Source organism: Lipotes vexillifer, unplaced genomic scaffold (genome assembly GCF_000442215.2).
Source record: "Lipotes vexillifer unplaced genomic scaffold, Lipotes_vexillifer_v1.1 scaffold522, whole genome shotgun sequence".
In the NCBI taxonomy this organism is placed as follows: Eukaryota; Metazoa; Chordata; class Mammalia; order Artiodactyla; family Lipotidae; genus Lipotes; species Lipotes vexillifer.
The window spans coordinates 750524-770639 of record NW_006780291.1 but is presented as its reverse complement, the minus strand read 5'-3'; the positions used below and the strand labels follow the sequence as shown (position 1 = coordinate 770639).

At 42.6% G+C, this 20116-nt stretch overlaps 1 protein-coding gene across 1 annotated transcript in view; it reads right to left on the bottom strand.

Annotated features, from left to right (window-relative positions):
• ZFR (zinc finger RNA binding protein) overlaps positions 1–13105 on the bottom strand; it is an 86313-nt gene extending 73208 nt beyond the window's left edge. Inside the window, exons 1-2 of the mRNA XM_007453358.1 lie at positions 12989–13105; positions 12592–12691 (exon numbers count right to left, since the gene is read on the bottom strand). Coding sequence (XP_007453420.1) covers positions 12592–12691; positions 12989–13025 — 137 coding nt within the window. The 5' untranslated portion in view covers positions 13026–13105. The remainder of the gene's footprint in view (positions 1–12591; positions 12692–12988) is intronic.
• Positions 13106–20116: the final 7011 nt, after the last annotated feature.

Here is a 20116-nt window from a genome sequence, read left to right as displayed (position 1 = left end):
AGCACAGGTCACTGCCCCCACCCCTCTTCCGGGGAGCCTGTGCAGCCCGCCACTGCCAGGTTCCCGGGATCCAGGGACAATTTCTCAGGGAGAACACACGGCGGGCCTCAGGCTGGGGCAACGTCACGCCGACTTCTGCCGCCGCAGGACCGCTCCGCACTCCGTGCCCCTCCCTGCCCCCGGCCTGAGAGCGCCAGAGCCCCCGAGTCAGCGGCTCCTTTAACGCCGTCCTGTCTGAGCAAAAAGCAGACGCCCTCCAGCGACCTACACGCAGAGGCAGGGCCAAGTCGAAAGCTGAGCCCCTGTGAGCTGTGAGAACAAAGAAGAAAAAGGGAAATCTCTCCCAGCAGCCTCAGAAACAGCGGATTAAAGCTACACAATCAATTTGATGTACCCTGCCTCTGTGGAATACATGAATAGACAGCGAATCATCCCAAATTGAGGAGGCGGACTTCTAGAGCAAGATCTATGATTTTTTCCCCTTTTCCTCTTTTTGTGAATGTGTATGTGTATGCTTCTGTGTGAGATCTTGTCTGTATAGGTTTGCTTCCACCATTTGTCCCAGCGTTCTATCCGACCATTTTTTTTTTTAATTTTTTTCTTAATAATTAATTTTAATTTAAAGAACTCTGTTATACTTTACCTTCTTTCTATCTTTCCTTCCTTCCTTCCCTTTTTGAGACAACGAATCGTCCCAAATTGAGGAGGTGGACTTGGAGAGCAAGTTTTATGATTTTTTCCACTTTACCTCTTTTTGTGAGGGTATATGTGTATGCTTCTATGTAAGATTTTGTCTCTATAACTTTGCTTCCACCATTTGTCCTAAGGTTCTATCCTTCCCTTTTTTTTTTCCTCTAAATAATTATTTTTTTAATTCAATAACTTTATTATACTTTATTTTATTTTACTGTATCTTCTTTCTTTCTGTATTTTTTCCTTCCTTCCCTCATTCCTTCCTTCCTTCCCTCCTCCCTCCCTCCCTCCTTTCTTTCCTTCTTGCCTTCTTCCTTTCTTTTCTTCTTTCTTTCTTTCTTCCTTCCCTCCTTCCTTCCTTCCCTCCTCTCTTTCTTTCTTTCTTTCTTTCTTTCCTATTTCCTCCTACTTATACTAATTCTCTCTACTTTCTCTCCCTTTTATTCTGAGCCGAGTGGATGAAAGGCTCTTGCTGCTCCAGCCAGGAGTCAGGACTCTGCCTCTGAGGTGGGAGAGCCAACTTCAGAACACTCGTCAAGAAGAGACCTCCCAGCCCCACATAATATCAAACGGCGAAAATCTCCCAGAGATCTCCATCTCAACACCAGCACCCAGCTTCGCTCAACGACCAGCAAGCTACAGTGCTGGACAACCTATGCCAACCATATAGCAAAACAGGAACACAACCCCACCCACTAGCAGAGAGGCTGCCTAAAATCATAATAAGTCCACAGACACCCCAAAACACACCACCAGACGTGGACCTGCCCACTAGAGAGACAAGATCTAGCCTCATACACCACAACACAGCCACTAGTCCCCTCCACCAGGAAGCCTACACAACGCACTGAACCAACCTTAGCCACTGGAGACAGACATCAAAAACAACGGGAGCTACGAACTTGCAGCCTGCAAAAAGGTGAACCCAATCACAGTAAGATAAGCAAAATGAGAAGACAGAAAAACACACAGCAGATGAAGGAGCAGGATAAAAACCCACCAGACCTAACAAATGAAGAGGAAATAGGCAGTCTACCTGAAAAAGAGTTCAGAATAATGATAGTAAAGATGATCCAAAATCTTGGAAATAGAATGGACAAAATGCAAGAAGCAGTTAACAAGGACCTAGAAGAAATAAAGATGAAACAGACAATGATGAACAACACAATAAATGAAATGAAAAATACTCTAGATGGGATCAATAGCAGAATAAATGAGGCAGAAGAACGGATAAGTGACCTGGAAGATAAAATAGTGGAAATAACTACTGCAGAGCAGAATAAAGAAAAAAGAATGAAAAGAACTGAGGACAGTCTCAGAGACCTCTGGGACAACATTAAACGCACCAACATTCGAATTATAGGGGTTCCAGAAGAAGAAGAGAAAAAGAAAGGGACTGAGAAAATATTTGAAGAGATTATAGTTGAAAACTTCCCTAATATGGGAAAGGAAATCGTTAATCAAGTCCAGGAAGCACAGAGAGTCCCATACAGGATAAATTCAAGGAGAAATACGCCAAGACACATATTAATCAAACTGTCAAAAACTAAATACAAAGAAAGCATATTAAAAGCAGCAAGGGAAAAACAACAAATAACACACAAGGGAATCCCCATAAGGTTAACAGCTGATCTCTCAGCAGAAACTCTACAAGCCAGAAGGGAGTGGCAGGACATACTGAAAGTGATGAAGGAGAAAAACCTGCAACCAAGATTACTCTACCCAGCAAGGATCTCATTCAGATTTGATGGAGAAATTAAAACCTTTACAGACAAGCAAAAGCTGAGAGAGTTCAGCACCACCAAACCAGCTTTACAACAAATGCTAAAGGAACTTCTCTAGACAAAAACACAAGAGAAGGAAAAGTCCTATAATAACGAACCCAAAACAATTTAGAAAATGGGAATAGGAACATACATATCGATAATTACCTTAAATGTAAATGGACTAAATGCTCCCACCAAAAGACACAGATTGGCTGAATGGATACAAAAACAAGACCCATATATATGCTGTCTACAAGAGACCCACTTCAGACCTAGAGACACATACAGACTGAAAGTAAGGGGATGGAAAAAGATATTCCATGCAAATGGAAACCAAAAGAAAGCTGGAGTAGCAATTCTCATATCAGACAAAATAGACTTTAAAATAAGGACTATCAGAAGAGACAAAGAAGGACACTACATAATGATTAAGGGATCGATCCAAGAAGAAGATATAACAATTGTAAATATTTATGCACCCAACATAGGAGCACCTCAATACATAAGGCAAAAACTAGCAGCCATAAAAGGGGAAATCGACAGTAACACATTCATAGTAGGGGACTTCAACACCCCACTTTCACCAATGGACAGATCATCCAAAATGAAAATAAATAAGGAAACACAAGCTTTAAATGATACATTAAACAGGATGGACTTAATTGATATTTATAGGACACTCCATCCAAAAACAACAGAATACACATTTTTCTCAAGTGCTCATGGAACATTCTCCAGGATAGATCATATCTTGGGTCACAAATCAAGCCTTGGTAAATTTAAGAAAATTGAAATTATATCAAGTATCTTTTCCGACCACAACGCCATGAGATTAGATATCAATTATAGGAAAAGAGCAGTAAAAAATACAAACACATGGAGGCTAAACAATACACTACTTAGTAACGAAGTGATCACTGAAGAAATCAAAGAGGAAATTAAAAAATACCTAGAAACAAATGACAATGGAGATACAACGACCCAAAACCTATGGGATGCAGCAAAAGCAGTTCTAAGAGGGAAGTTTATAGCAATACAAGCCCACCTTAAGAAGCAGGAAACATCTCGAATAAACAACCTAACCTTGCACCTCAAGCAATTAGAGAAAGAAGAACAAAAAAACCCCAGAGTTAGCAGAAGGAAAGAAATCATAAAAATCAGATCAGAAATAAATGAAAAAGAAATGAAGGAAACAATAGCAAAGATCAATAAAACTAAAAGCTGGTTCTTTGAGAAGATTAACAAAATTGATAAACCATTAGCCAGACTCATCAAGAAAATAAGGGAGAAGACTCAAATCAATAGAATCAGAAATGAAAAAGGAGAAGTAACAACTGACACTGCAGAAATACAAAAAATCATGAGGGATTACTACAAGCAACTCTATGCCAATAAAATGGACAATCTGGAAGAAATGGACAAATTCTTAGAAATGCACAAACTGCCAAGACTGAATCAGGAAGAAATAGAAAATATGAACAGACCAATCACAAACACTGAAATTGAAACTGTGATTAAAAATCTTCCAACAAACAAAAGCCCAGGACCAGATGGCTTCACAGGCGAATTCTATCAAACATTTAGAGAAGAGCTAACACCTATTCTTCTCAAACTCTTCCAAAATATAGCAGAGGGAGGAACACTCCCAAACTCATTCTACGAGGCCACCATCACCTTGATACCAAAACCAGACAAGGATGTCACAAAGAAAGAAAACTACAGGCCAATATCACTGATGAACATAGATGCAAAAATCCTCAACAAAATACTAGCAAACAGAATCCAACAGCACATTAAAAGGATCATACACCATGATCAAGTGGGGTTTATTCCAGGAATGCAAGGATTCTTCAATATACGCAAATCTATCAATGTGATTAACCATATTAACAAATTGAAGGAGAAAAACCATATGATCATCTCAATAGATGCAGAGAAAGCTTTTGACAAAATTCAACACCCATTTATGATAAAAACCCTGCAGAAAGTAGGTGTAGAGGGAACTTTCCTCAATATAATAAAGGCCGTATATGACAAGCCCACAGCCAACATCATCCTCAATGGCGAAAAACTGAAAGCATTTCCACTAAGGTCAGGAACAAGACAAGGTTGCCCACTCTCACCACTCTTATTCAACATAGTTTTGGAAGTTTTAGCCACAGCAATCAGAGAAGAAAAGGAAATAAAAGGAATCCAAATCGGAAAAGAAGAAGTAAAGCTGTCACTGTTTGCAGATGACATGATACTCTACATAGAGAATCCTAAAGATGCTACCAGAAAACTACTAGAGCTAATCAATGAATTTGGTAAAGTAGCAGGATACAAAATTAATGCACAGAAATCTCTGGCATTCCTATATACTAATGATGAAAAATCTGAAAGTGAAATCAAGAAAACACTCCCATTTACCATTGCAACAAAAAGAATAAAATATCTAGGAATAAACCTACCTAAGGAGACAAAAGACCTGTATGCAGAAAATTATAAGACACTGATGAAAGAAATTAAAGATGATACAAACAGATGGAGAGATATACCATGTTCTTGGATTGGAAGAATCAACATTGTGAAAATGACTCTACTTCCCAAAGCAATCTATAGATTCAATGCAATCCCTATCAAACTACCACTGGCATTTTTCACAGAACTAGAACAAAAAATTTCACAATTTGTATGGAAACACAAAAGACCCCGAATAGCCAAAGCAATCTTGAGAACAAAAAATGGAGCTGGAGGAATCAGGCTGCCTGACTTCAGACTATACTACAAAGCTACAGTAATCAAGACAGTATGGTACTGGCACAAAAACAGAAAGATAGATCAATGGAATAGGATAGAAAGCCCAGAGATAAACCCATGCACATATGGTCACCTTATCTTTGATAAAGGTGGCAGGAATATACAGTGGAGAAAGGACAGCCTCTTCAATAAGTGGTGCTGGGAAAATTGGATAGGTACATGTAAAAGTATGAGATTAGATCACTCCCTAACACCATACACAAAAATAAGCTCAAAATGGATTAAAGACCTAAATGTAAGGCCAGAAACTATCAAACTCTTAGAGGAAAACATAGGCAGAACACTCTATGACATAAATCACAGCAAGATCCTTCTTGACCCATCTCCTAGAGTAATGGAGATAAAAACAAAAATAAACAAATGGGACCTAATGAAACTTCAAAGCTTTTGCACAGCAAAGGAAACCATAAACAAGACCAAAAGACAGCCCTCAGAATGGGAGAAAATATTTGCAAATGAATCAACTGACAAAGGATTAATCTCTAAAATTTACAGGCAGCTCATGCAGCTCAATAACAAAAAAATAAACAACCCAATCCAAAAATGGGCAGAAGACCTAAATAGACATTTCTCCAAAGAAGATATACAGACTGCCAACAAACACATGAAAGAATGCTCAACATCATTAATCATTAGAGAAATGCAAATCAAAACTACAATGAGATATCATCTCACACCAGTCAGAATGGCCATCATCAAAAAATCTAGAAACAATAAATGCTGGAGAGGGTGTGGAGAAAAGGGAACACTCTTGCACTGCTGGTGGGAATGTGAATTGGTTCAGCCACTATGGAGAACAGTATGGAGGTTCCTTAAAAAACTACAAATAGAACTACCATATGACCCAGCAATCCCACTACTAGGTATATACCCTGAGGAAACCAGAATTCAGAAAGAGTCATGTACCAAAATGTTCATTGCAGCTCTATTTACAATAGCCCGGAGATGGAAACAACCTAAGTGCCCGTCGTCGGATGAATGGATAAAGAAGATGTGGCACATATATACAATGGAATATTACTCAGCCATAAAAAGAAACGAAATTGAGCTATTTGTAATGAGGTGGATAGATCTAGAGTCTGTCATACGGAGTGAAGTAAGTCAGAAAGAGAAGGACAAATACCGTATGCTAACACATATATATGGAATTTAAGAAAAAAAAATGTTATGAAGAACCTAGGGGTAAAACAGGAATAAAGACAGAGACCTACTGGAGAACAGACTTGAGGATATGGGGAGGGGGAAGGGTGAGGTGTGTTAGGGCGAGAGAGAGACATGGACATATATATACTAACAAACGTAAGGTAGATAGCCAGTGGGAAGCAGCCGCATGGCACAGGGAAACCGGCTCGGTTCTTTGTGGCTATCTGGAGGGGTGGGATAGGGAGGGGGGGAGGGAGGGAGACAAAGAGGGAAGAGATACGGGAACATATATATATGTATAACTGACTCACTCTGTTATAAAGCAGAAACTAACACACCATTGTAAAGCAATTATACCCCAATAAGGATGTTAAAAAAAAAAAAAAAAAACTCAGTTATGATCACTATCATGGCATAGTTACCTGGAGGTATACCTGCCCCTACCCTCATCCCCCAGGAGTGTAAACTCCTTGAAAGCAGGGACTATGCATACTGTAAGTTACTCCCTATGAACGTATTTTAATGTATATATTACATGAGGAGACTAATACTAAAACAACAAAAAAGCCCAGTGTTAAAGCTTTGCTTCATTAATTCGCCCTCTGCAAGGATGAATTTAGAGCCGCACTGCACACAGCTTTCACAAAACACTAAGAAATGTTATACTCGGAACAACGACCCTAATTCTGATAGAGTGATGCCAAGGACAATGTTGTTGGCGCACTCCTCACCTTTAATCTCATTCTAGTAATTCTAACATACTTTGTCAATTACTACATTTATAAGCCCAAGGACTGTCTTCTGATTATCCTGATGGTGTACTTCTGAATAATAATTTGGTTGATTTGCTTTTTTTTTGACAAATACCTCTACTTAAACAGCTATATATTCTAATCCAACTGCCCATAAGCATACATCTATTTCTGGGCTATTTTAAGCCAATGATCTATTTGTCTATCCCTCTACGAATACCACATTTTCCTGTTTAATAACATCTTTTGGTCCCTGCTAATACAAGACCTTCCTTATGATATCTTACAAGACTGTCATGACTACTTTTGGACAAATACTCTCTTCACTATCAACATGAGAACTCCTTTATCAAGTTACCCCAAAAAGCCTGTTGTGATTTTTATTGCAATTAAAACATATAGACTACTTAGGAGAAAATCGATAACTTGATAGTACTGATTTTTTTTCACTGCATGAACACAGCCCATCTTCAATTATTTGTCTTCTTTTATGTCCTTTATAGCCTATTGTATTTTTTTTAAAGTGTTTTGTATATCTCATTAGTTTTATTTCTACTTAATAGATTTTATGGCTATATAAAAAGGACTTATTTGAAATTTGATAATCTAATTCAACATTGCTGAAACAGGAGTGAGCGTAGATCCAGAAAATTTGAACTCTTATTATTTCTCACATTAGTCTGTTGATTATAATCATGTTGCTTGCAAATAATTAAAAACTTGGAGGTCCCTATTAAACTGACACTGAAACTGAGGCCTCCAACTGATACTCAAGTACCTACTTTTAAAACATTTGAGATTATGAAGCTCTATATATTAAGTGTATGATAGCCATCAACTAAGGAGAGCTTTTAAAACACTTTTAGTATTATTATACAAATCTCTATAGAAAACTAGCATTGGTAAAATGCCTATTGAAAATCAAGCACTAGGCTAGGAAGGTTTATATTTAATAACTTCACCTCAAAGCAAGTTAGTTGAGGAAACTGAGTTGTAGAAAGATTAGGTGACTTGCATAAGTGTCTAAAGAGATAGAGTTGAGATTCAAATCCAAAGCCTTTTCATTATAGTATACTGTGAGGCAGGTTATAAAAACACAGTCAAGCATACACCTTGAGCATTCTATACAGGGCTATTCTCCCTCATCCTACTCTTAAGGCTACTAATAACACATACAGGATATATCATCATTGTAAAAGCACTAATCCTTTTGGAAAGAAAATTTTCATTATTTCAAATTCATTCACGCAATATGAATCCTAAGATCTCTGATTCAACAATGGAGGAGCTGATATAATTAGTAGTTCCAGTAAATTTTTTTTTGGTAGAGCCAGTAAATTTCCATCACTAAGATCGGTTTCAAAAACCTGTTCACCTGGTTTTCTCACCATCTCAGTTAGTGATTACTTCTTTCTACCTTACTAGTGTTACTTTCATTCTTTCCTTCAAGATACAATATTCTTAACTCTACATTCAAATAAAAAGCAAAAAAGAGGAGGGAAATTCACTGGCCAATCAACCTGCCCAAAGTTATCTTAGTGATGTGAAAAGATACTTATCCTTTAGGAACAGATGTCCTAAAGAAATCTCAAGAATCACTAGATGAGATGCCTTCTTTTGACTAACAGATGCTTAATTTAAGCTAATGTCCAGACAACAGTCGAAATCCACTTAAACATTTATTATTTAAGAACATTTGCTGAGATCCTAAGAATATGGGGGCAATTATTTTGTACCTTTATACAATCATTACTCTATCAAGTTTTTGAACTCAATTAATTCTAGATATTAAAAGGGTAAAAAAAATGTTGGCGAATGATTATTTTAAATAGCTAACTTTATTGAAGGTAGAATAACATTCAGATACCAATGATACACTAAGAGCTATAGATAGAACAAAGAAAATTAGTTTAAGCACAAGCTAAACATTTAGGTTATGCAGGTTAACAGACAAGCGTCTTGAGTAGATAGAAAGGTGACAAGAATGATATGACCAAGGTTTTTCTAAAGAATACAAGAAACTAGCTGTTTAAAACTCTCCAAGAAAAAGTTATGCCTATTCATAGTGGGATATAATGGGATTACTTTAGTTTATATTACATATACATAGCATATTTGTTTATGCCACAAATCCCCTTCAAAAATTGAAGAACTCCTATGAGAACTTCTGTAAAACTGCCAATGAAGGAGACAAAAAAACTCATTTGATCCTATGATAGTTAATTAGAAAGTTTTTTCCACTGAGAATTATCTTTCTCACATTCTTTGTTACCCTAAGTTCTTACAACTGCTGAAATCATTTTTTTCAAGATTTATTATAAAATTAATGTCTGTCTAAAAGTTTTTAAGTATATCTTCTCAAACAAAAAAGGTACTCTACTGAAGTAGGTACCTATCTAACCAAGTTCCCTTTCTGCCATGAAGCCATTCCTATTTTTTCATCATGCTTGAGCTCTGCCTTGTCCTACACACCCCAAATTAACATTTATTAATACTTAAAACCTTTCTGATTTTGTCACTGCCAAGGGGAAAAAAAGCACATGAAAGGTAAGAAAATGAAAAGATTACATTTGCAATAGTGGCAAATGGCACCAATAGGTTTATTTACTAGCCTTAAAAAAATACAGAAGCAGGAAGAAAAGCAATCAGTAGCTGACGGAACGTGTAGCACAAAGACTGAATAAATGCTTACCACAAAAATATTTAATATGTCTTATACAAAAGAAAAACCTGGTTTATCTAAAGGTTATTAGTAGTAGAACTTATAAGAGATCTTTACAACATCTCTTAAAGAACTTTGATACTTAGTATGCCATTATAAATCTCAAATATTAACAAGCAAAAAGAAAGTCTAAATTTAAAATAAATTTAATCAAATACCTCACATAGTGGTAACCAAGAAAACTAAGAACCGGAATTAATTCTAGACTTAGAATAGTTACTCTCAGTTATCTGCACTCAATGACAGGTGAAGCAACTATTCACATAATCTCCAGGTAAATGTTTAAGATCTCCTTGAGTTTACATCCTTCAAAAATAATTCTTTTTTGCAAAGTAAGCCTTGGTCTTCCATGTCTCAAAGTTACATTTTAATGATTTCTAGACAGGAAGAAAGATGAGCACCATCACTGCATTTTTTGCATATGCTTTTAATTATTAATGCTATTTGTTCATCTTCCTTGAACCAAGGTATTAGCATTATTGGACCTGATTTCTTTCCATTAAAAACAAACAATTCTATATAGTATGTTATATACAAGGACAGAGCATCTTAACAATTAGTTTTGCCAATACATGCATAAATAAGTAATGTCAAAAGACTAGTCTTTTCTCATTAGACACACATATTAACAAGCAATTTAATACTTTGGATTGCTGTTACAGTTTACTGAAACTTTGTAAGATTCAAAGCCAAAGAAAAACTAGGTACAGAAATCTGTAATAGCTTCCTATACTGGGATAAAATACTTACATGCAAATATTTGATCAAAAAATGGTTATCTTTAAATTGGCATTTCCTCCCCTCATTTCTATCTATAGGTTTGCATTCGAAAAAATATTTCAAAACTGCCACAAAGAACAAACCCACTACATTTTCAGTAAACAGTTAATAATCCAACAAATCACTCTGCCCATAGTAACAGAAAAATACTGTGTAAAACAATTAAAACTTAAATGGTTAAATACAGCCTTGTGTAGGACACACAGTACTTGGTAGCAGATTTACGGCACAGTGCTAATTAGCTGTATCTTGTTTCCCAGAAAAAGAAAATGGCTTGATTTTTCTCTCCACAAAAATTATTTGCTCTTTATTAAAATGGCTGGGACTTTGTTAGTTGTTTAATTATCAAATTTGTAAGTAAAGAATTTTTTAAAAGTTTGAAAAGCCCCAAGATCATGCCCCAATAATGTGTCATCTCAGTTCTTTTTCTGGAAATAAGCTTTAAGGTAAAAGAGACTTGTAAAAAAAAATGCCACACGCGTTCAACGCATTTGACAATTAGTAGAATATTAATTTCATCAATAAAACATATTTACACATTTTAACATCTCTTAAAAATCAATGGGGTCTTAAGCATTGAGTCATATTTTAACTGGTGGTGATTTTTTCAGTGATACATAAAATAATGATACCCTTCCTTTATAATAAATGCTATCTTATAATTCCATGAAATATGGCAACTCTGTTCCTCAGAATTACCAGTTTTAACCAAAAAAGATAGCCCAATTTTACAGATGAGGAAAATGAAAGACCAGATAAGAGATGTCCCCAACGTCATTAAAATCCGGAGCAAAAAAGACTGGAACCCAGGTCTTCTGGTTCCCAGTGATGTCCTTTCCATTAGACAACCCGCTGCCTGAAGTGAATGAGGTGAGAAAACTACCCGGGTTTATTAACCAATAGCTAATTTACCTAGTACACAGATATCTAATATAATCTCTCTCTATAAAAAGCTGATCACTTAGGAGCCCTGAACGCTTACGGCCTGAGTCTAAAGAGACTGTCTCAGACTGACTCAAAAGTAACAACAACAGAACCTAGTGTTTTTCTTTTGATAAGATATATAACGAACTACAGAAACTTCAGAAATTAGAGCTTCCCTTAAGTAAGAGATTTCATAGGGTGCATTTCACTAACTCGGCACCTCACTTGCACTCTTCATTTGCCTGGAGGGGAAAGACCCGCCAAGGGAAATTACTGGCCCACCTGGAGCCTAAACGCAACAGCTAGAACAAAGCTGTGGACTCATTTATCAGCACTAGAAACTTCGCACATCTCTTCCAGTCTGCCAGCTACACAATTCACAGGTGGTTGGTGTGTTTACCTCTCTCCTTGAAGGGAGAACTAAAGGAACTAAACGAATGCGATGACACCCACAGTCTGTTTGCGGGGATCGGGTGGACGGCCAGGGGAGACCACGGGACGCAGCAGAAGGCACCCGAGAAAACAACACGTTATCTGGGCTCTGGGGGCCGGAGCACCGGGCGAGGACCGGTGCCCGGGCGGCGGCGCGACTCCGCACTCCCCGAAAGGTGCCCTCGCCCACCATCTCTTTCCCCAAGTGGGAGGAGGATCGGAGGTGGGGACCGGCCCGGCGGGGGCGGGGACCGGAGGCACCGCAGGGGCCGCGGCCTCGGCTCCCTCCCTCCCAGCCCGGCGGGGGTGGCGGCTCGGCTCCGAGGCCGCGGGAGGCCATTTTAGCTGCGGGGCCGCCAAAGGCCCGGGAGGCCCTCCGCCTCACAGTCTCCCGCTCCCGCCCCCACCGGGGCCGCTGCCCGCCCCAGGCCGGGCGAGGCCGCGGGGCTCGGCCTGCCGCCGGCGGGCGCTCGGACGGGGGGGACACAGGGGGGGCGGCGGGCGTGTGGGCGTCGTGTCGGCGGGATCCGGGCGGAGGGGCGAGCAGGGGGAGAGGAGGGAGAGGGCGGGGAGCCGTTACCTATACTGGGCCGCAGCCGCCGCCGCCGCCGCCCCGCTGTGGGTGAATCCAAAGTAGTTGCCGGTCGCCATTTTGGCATCTTCCCCCAGCCGGCTGGGCACTGCGACGGGCACGGAGAGTCGGATCCCATGGCGGGAGGAGAGGAGCGGAGGGGCAGAGACGCCGATGGAGGGAAGGGGAGAGAGAGAGAGAGGCTCCGTGAGAAGCCGCCCTCGCCGGGCCGGGCCGCGGCCGCGCCGCCTCCCCCTCCCGCCTCGCACTCCCTCACTCACTCGCACGCCCGGGTGGCGGCCGCCGCCTCCTCCCCAGAGCCTGCCCCAACCCCCCGCGCCTCCCCGCCGCCCCGGGCCGGGAAAGGGGCCACGCGGGGACCCCGACGGGGCACATTTATACTCACCATAGGTGAAAGAAACTACAGGGCATATGGGAATCATGGGCTCGGGCTGCTGCTGCTGAACTCTGAACTCTCACCCGCTGCCTCCCTCCTCTGCCCCGCTCCTCCTCAGCGGAGAACAGACCGCCGCCTCCCGCCGCACTGCGCAGGCGCCCCCGCGCTCGGCACCCTGGGAGCTGTAGTCCCGCCGCCTTCGCGGCTCCGACGGGCGCGTGCCGGGCCTCGGCCGAGGCGGGCCTGGGGCGCCCTCCGGGGAAGGCGGGCTTCGTCTCCTCCGCGGTGGTGGCGAAGGCGAGACGAGACGCGCCGGCCGGGAGAGGGACTCGGGGAGAGTGACCCGAGAGAGTGACGTCTGCCAGCCTTTTCTTCTTACTTTTCACTTCTTTCACTTTTGCGTGTGCATTTGTTCTCTCCCTTTTGCCCTTCTCCATCGTGCACTTTTCACCAGGACTTGAGCTGGACTAATTTGGATTTTCCCTTATTTCTCTCATTCCCGCTTCTTGTCCTTAGCCTTTAAAGTGGAGAAGGAAAGACGGGGAGAAGAGAAAGAGAAAAAGAACGGCAGGTGTGCTATTGCGTTGGATACCCCTTCCAAGCACTTCTCTTCTGGTCCCTTCTCCCACCCGCACCCACCCCTTGATTCCTGCGGCGTGCACGGAGCCCTCACAAAGCGTCAGGCCCTCTTCTGGGTGCTGGAGATAGAGCAGTGAGCAAAACAAAGTCCCTGTTCACACGGAATTTACCTTCTGGGAAAGGGGAGGGTGGGCCGCAGGAGGTTCAGACAATAGCCAAATAAATACGATGTCGGCTGGTGATTTCAGCTTGAAGAATAAAGCGTGGTAAAGAAGTTAGAGAGCGAGAGAGGTGCTACTTTATGTAGGGCGTGGTTAGTGCAGCCAACGGGTAGAGTCGTGAAGGAGGTGACGGGGCAAACCTAGTTGACAGTCCGGGGGAAAAGACAGAAAATGGAGGGTCCTAAGGCAGGCGTGCTCAAGAGCACCGAGGGAGTTAGGCTGGCTGGAGTCGAGTGACGGGGAGTCCAGATCACAGAAGTCCTTGGTAAGAGTGGTGAATCTTTCATGGTAAGGACAGAAGGATACTCTCTCGACCGTGCAGCCGTGTCTTTCTTTGTTCCCTCTACTTTCTCACTGTTTTCTCTTTACTTTCCCTGTGCATTTTCAACCATTCTCTTTCCTCCTGCAGTCCCTCTTCTGGCTATTTCTCCCACCTTACTTCTTTCCTGCCTTCCATCAGTGCCTAAGTGATCCATTTCACCTCTTCCTCACCTAGTCCACAGCCATCCCCCAGACCCTCTGCTACTCGCCTCTCTATTGGATCTGAGCTGGATATGAGCATTAAAAAGAAACACAAAGGGTGAATCAGAACTGACTCACTAAGTTTAGGGCCTTATCCCACGTTCTCATGCCAGAGCAGAGACAGTACCTCAATTCTTATTTGTGCCAACTCTGCTCCCCCATACCTCCTACAAAGGTACAGTTTCTAAAATCCTGTCTGCATTATCCTCTTATTCATTTCAAAAGAGAGAAAATGTAGAATATTTGAGAAAGATCAATGTCATTGTTTTTCAGAATACTGATGTTTCTCCAGGCAAAAGTTATTTGTGCTCCAAGTGTGTTGCTAGGAAAAAAAAAAAATCTACACATAAGATATTAGAAAGGCATTTTAAAGGTAATTTGCGTTGAACTTCACGGAGCAATCAAGCCTTCAAGGCGCTGACTGTAACTGCTTTGATAAATTTGCACTGTTAGTTACTAGGCTATTTGACTAAAACTGGAGGAGAAAAGTCAGGTGTTAATCACCTGCCCAAGAAGATTCTTTTTTGGCCAATTTTGTGCTTGGTTGCTTGGCAGGCATTTAGAGGATGGAAGAGGGCTGGGCTGCAGGCACACCCCAATGAGCAGTCAGGTAACTAGAAAGAGGGAGGCATACCTCTTCTCTTTGGTAACTGTTCCCAGAGGTCTGGGTAGGTGTGGCAGGAGGAATGGCCTCAACCTGCCCCTGATTTGGGATTATTTAAGGAAGGAGTTTTGGACAGGGCTTGGAATCAAGAAAACTTGGGTCCTTTTCCTGGGCATTTAGTAGTGGAATGACCTGGGTACATTATTTAACCTTTCTGAACCTGTATGACAGGAATAACAATAACGGTCACAGGATTGTGGTGGGGATTAAATGAGGTAGCATTTCTGTAAAACAACAGTCATTCACACGTCAGTCAGAGTGATGAGTTCAAAATGAAAATCTGATCAAACGCTTCTGTGCTTTGCCTCCCTCTTAGCATAAAGCAAAACTTCCATGTGGTCTACAAGCCCTGTGTAGTTTGTCCTCCCCACCTTTTCAGCATCTTCCTCTTTATTCTCTCCATTCCAGTTTCCTTGGCCTCCTATTTACCATGCTCTGTCCCACCCCAGGGCTTTGCATGTTCTCCCTGCCTAGAATGTCCTTCCCTCCTCTGTTCACCTAGTTGACCCTTGTTGCTTCAAGATCTCCACTCAGGACTTCCCTGGTGGCACAGTGGTTAAGAATCCACTTGCCAGTGCAGGGGACACGGGTTCAAGCCCTGGTCCCGGAAGATCCCACATGCCGCGGAGCACGTAAACCCATGCGCCACAACTACTGAAGCCTGTGCGCCTAGAGCCCGTGCTCTGCAACAAGAGAAGCCACTGCAATGAGAAGCCCGCGCACTGCAATGAAGAGTAGCCCCTGCTCTCCGCAACTAGAGAAAGCCCGTGAGCAGCAACGAAGACCCAACACAGCCATAAATAAGTAAACTTATTTTTAAAAAAAGATCTCCACTCAGTCAACTCCTCAGCCTCAGTCAATTCCCTGACCCCCTGAATGGATCAGACCTTTATTATGCTTCACACTTAGTTGCCTTTGTCACAGTTGCAATCTTACACTTATCGCGTGATTATTTGATTAATATGTACTTCCCCCATCAAACTGCAGCTTGTTGAAGGCAGGGCGTTAATATTGGGTGCCTGGTGATAGAACTTGTTTAATGAATGAACCAGGCTGCGCACAACTTAATCTTTCTTGGATGATTCAGAAGGCAGTTCAGGAACCTGTAGTGCCTGCCTCAGCATCATCACCAGAAACCTTAATTAGCATCTGAGGCCAAATGAGGAAATGTCAATTGGCAGACCCAGAATAGGTGGAGCCAGCCTGAGAAGGCCGGCACCTAAACTCACCCGAAATATATCTGTTTGCCTTTCCTCCCACCTTTGAGTCAAGAACTGGTATCCTGAAAGTCCTTCTTACAATACAAACATGTCAGCCAGAAAGAATAATATATAAGCTACTCTGTACTATGAGGAGTATGGCATAGTGAAAAAGACTCTGATGCCGGACTCAGCTGGCTTCAGATCTCAGCTCGGTCACTCAGTGCTGTAACTCACCTCTGTCACAACCTCTCTGTGCCTCATTTTTCTCCTCTGTAAATAGAGATGATGAAAGTACTACCTACGGCAGGGGGTTGTTGCTAGGGCTTAACATCGTCCTAGATTTGAAGCTCCTAGATTAGTGCCTGCCCACTATAAGCACTTTGTGAGTGTTGGCTATTATTTCAACCACCACCCATTCTTATTACAATAAAAAATGAGCCAAATGCAGGGGACACGGGTTCCGGGAAGATCCCACATGCCGCGGAGCGGCTGGGCCGGTGAGCCGTGGCCGCTGAGCCTGCATGTCCGGAGCCTGTGCTCCGCAACGGGAGAAGCCACAACGGTGAGAGGCCCGCGTACTGCAAAAAAAAGAAAAAAAAAAAAAAAAAAAAAAAAAAAAGAGCCAAAGGATGGGAATATTTTTTGTTGAGGGAGGGAGAGACCAAGCCCACAGGACATAAAATGGGAGGTACCTAGATAGGGAAGCATGAAAGGGGAGGTGAGGGACAAGCAGCTGCTGCTTCCTCCTTGGTCCTGGAGCCCAGCGACAGAGCAAGGAGGCCAGGAAGCTCAAGTGGAACCTGTGATCCTCTCCCACGAGAGATAATTACAGTCATTGCACTTGGGACTAATAAATAAAGGTAGGGAAATGAGGCTCAGACTCCAGGCATTCTAGAACCTTACCAGCACAGGCAGGTGGTAGGGGGGGAGGGGGTAGCATGTGGAGGACAACAGGGCCAGGCTAGGGAGCTGACCCAGCTGTCCGATTAGTCCCTAAGGGCCAAATGGGGTAGGACAGCGCTCACAGTTCAAAGGAAAATCTCTGACCCTCTTTAGGAAATCCTTATCAGAAGGACCCATTCCAGCTGGTGGGGTGTGAAGGTGAAAGACCAGGAAGCGGCCCATCTAAATTCTTCCCCCGCTCCACCCCTTCTCTCCTTCTCTCCCCTACCTTCCCCTCTGCTCTCTTCCTCTCCCTCGGAGGAATAACTCTGTGGTCTGGGAGACATGCTGAGAGATATTCTTGAGAATCCAGTTGAAGTTTTTTCTTGAGTTTTGGCCAATGAATGGTGGATGGTGGATAGATTGATGGATACATGAAGGCATTTAAAAGAATTAAGGAACAAACTGAGAACCGTGATCCAGGATCAGATAGTAGGGTAACCCACAGAGATAATATGTATCCTTGATAAACACAGCGACAGCTGCTGCTGTGAAAGGGAAATTTAGTGCAGAAGATGATGTATTTACCTCAGTAAAAGAGTTTATGATATAGTGGTTTCTTCTAGGGCCAGGTTTTTTTTTTTTTAATAAATAAATTTATTTATTTTTGGCTGCGTTGGGTCTTCATTGCTGAGCACAGGCTTTCCCTAGTTGCGGTGAGCAGGGGCTACTCTTTGTTGCGGTGTGCGGGCTTCTCATTGCGGTGGCTTCTCTTTTTGTGGAGCACGGGCTCCATGCGTGGGCTTCAGTAGTTGTGGCACGTGGGCTCAGTGGTTGTGGCTCGCGGGCTCTAGAGCACAGGCTCAGTATTTGTGGCGCACAGGCTTAGTTGCTCCACAGCATGTGGGATCTTCCCAGATCAGGGCTTGAACCCATGTACCCTTCATTGTCAGGTGGATTCCTAACCACTGTGCCACTAGGGAAGGCCCTAAGACCTAAGGTTTTATGGGTTCAAATCCTACCTGCACCACTTACTAGTTGTGTAGATCTAGGGCAATTTATATAACCGCTCTGGACCTCAGTTTCTTCAGAAACTAATGACGCCTAGTTTATATGATTGTTGTGGGCATTACACGAATGAATACATGTAAAGTATTCCGGGAGAATTACTTGGCACATGGCAAGTGCTCAATGCAATCCTTTTGGTTAATACAAGACAGAATAGATATTAAAGGAGTTCTTGGCATAGACAGTCAGTCTCTGATTTCTCTCACCCTATTATACTAATTTTTTTCAATTTAATTTTTTGAGATATAATTCACATAAGATTCACTCTTTTAAAATATTCAATTCAGTGGCTTTTTGTAGATCCACAAAATTGTGCAACTCTCACGACTGTCTAATTTCAGAATATTTTCATCACCCCAATAATAAATCCTGTACCCATTAGCTGTCACTTCCTATGCTCCTCCTCTGAGTCGCTGGAAACCACAAATCTACTTTCTGTCTTTGTGGATCTGCCTATACTGGACGTTTAATATAAATGGACTTATACAATATGTGGCATTGTTAGCTGGCTTCTTTCATTTAGTCTTATGTTTTCAAGTTTCCTCTATGTTGTAGCATGCATTAATACTTCATTCCTTTTTAAGACAATAATATTTCATTGTTTGGATATACCACATCTTGTTTATCGTTCATAAGTTGCTGGATGTTTGGTTTGTTTCCACTATTTGGCTATTAAGAATAATGCTACTAGATTGGTTCAAGATGGCAAAGTAGGGCGACGTGTGCTCAGTTCCTCTTGCGAGGGCACGGGAATCACAATGAACTGCTGAACAATCACTGACAGGAAGACACTGGAGCTCACCAAAAAAGATACCCCACATCCAAAGACAAAGGAGAAGCCACAATAGACGGTAGGAGGGGCACAGTCACAATAAAATCAAACCCTATAACTGCTGGGTGGGTGACTCACAAACTGGAAAACACTTACCAGTCTTCCCAACCTGGGGGTCTGGCAATGGGAGGAGGAATTCCTAGAGAAGCAGACTTTGAAGGCTAGTGGGATTTGACTGCAGGACTTTGACAGGACTGGGGGAAACAGAGACTCCACTCTTGGAGGGCACACACAAAGTAGTGTGCACATCGGGACCCAGGGGAAGGAGCAGTGACCCCATAGGAGACTGAACCAGACCTACCTGCTAGTGTTGGAGGGTCTCCTGTAGAGGCAGGGGGTGGCTGTGGCTTACCATGGGGACAAGGACACTGGCTGCAGAAGTTCTGGGAAGTATTCCTTGGCATGAGCCCTCCCAGAGTCTGCCATTAGCCTCACCAAAGAGTCTGGTAGGCTCCAGTGCTGGTTTGCCTCAGGCCAAACAACCAAAAGGGAGGGAATCCAGCCCCACCCATCAGCAGACAAGCAGATTAAAGTTTTACTGAGCTCTGCCCACCAGAGCAACACCCAGCTCTACCCACCACCAGTCCCTCCCATCATGAAGCTTGCACAAGCCTCTTAGATAGCCTCATCCACCAGAGGGCAGACAGCAGAAGCAAGAAGAACTACAATTCTGCAGCCTGTGGAACAAAAACCACATTCACAGAAAGATAGACAAGATTAAAAGGCAGAGGGCTGGGCTTCCCTGGTGGCGCAGTGCTTGAGAGTCCGCCTGCGATGCAGGAGACGCGGGTTCTTGCCCCGTTTCGGGAGGATCCCACGTGCCGCGGAGCGGCTGGGCCCGTGAGCCATGGCCGCTGGGCCTGCGCGTCCGGAGCCTGTGCTCCGCAAATGGGAGAGGCCACAACAGTGAGAGGCCCGCATAACGCAAAAAGAAAAAAAAAAAAAAAAGGCAGAGGGCTATGTATCAGATGAAGGAACAAGATAAAACCCCCGAAAAACAGCTAAATGAAGTGGAGATAGGCAACCTTCCAGAAAAAGAATTCAGAATAATGAGAGTGAAGATGATCCAGGACCTCGGAAAAAGAACGGAGGCAAAGATTGAGAAGAAGCAAGAAAAGTTTAACAAAGACCTAGAAGAATTAAAGAACACACAAACAGAGATGAAAA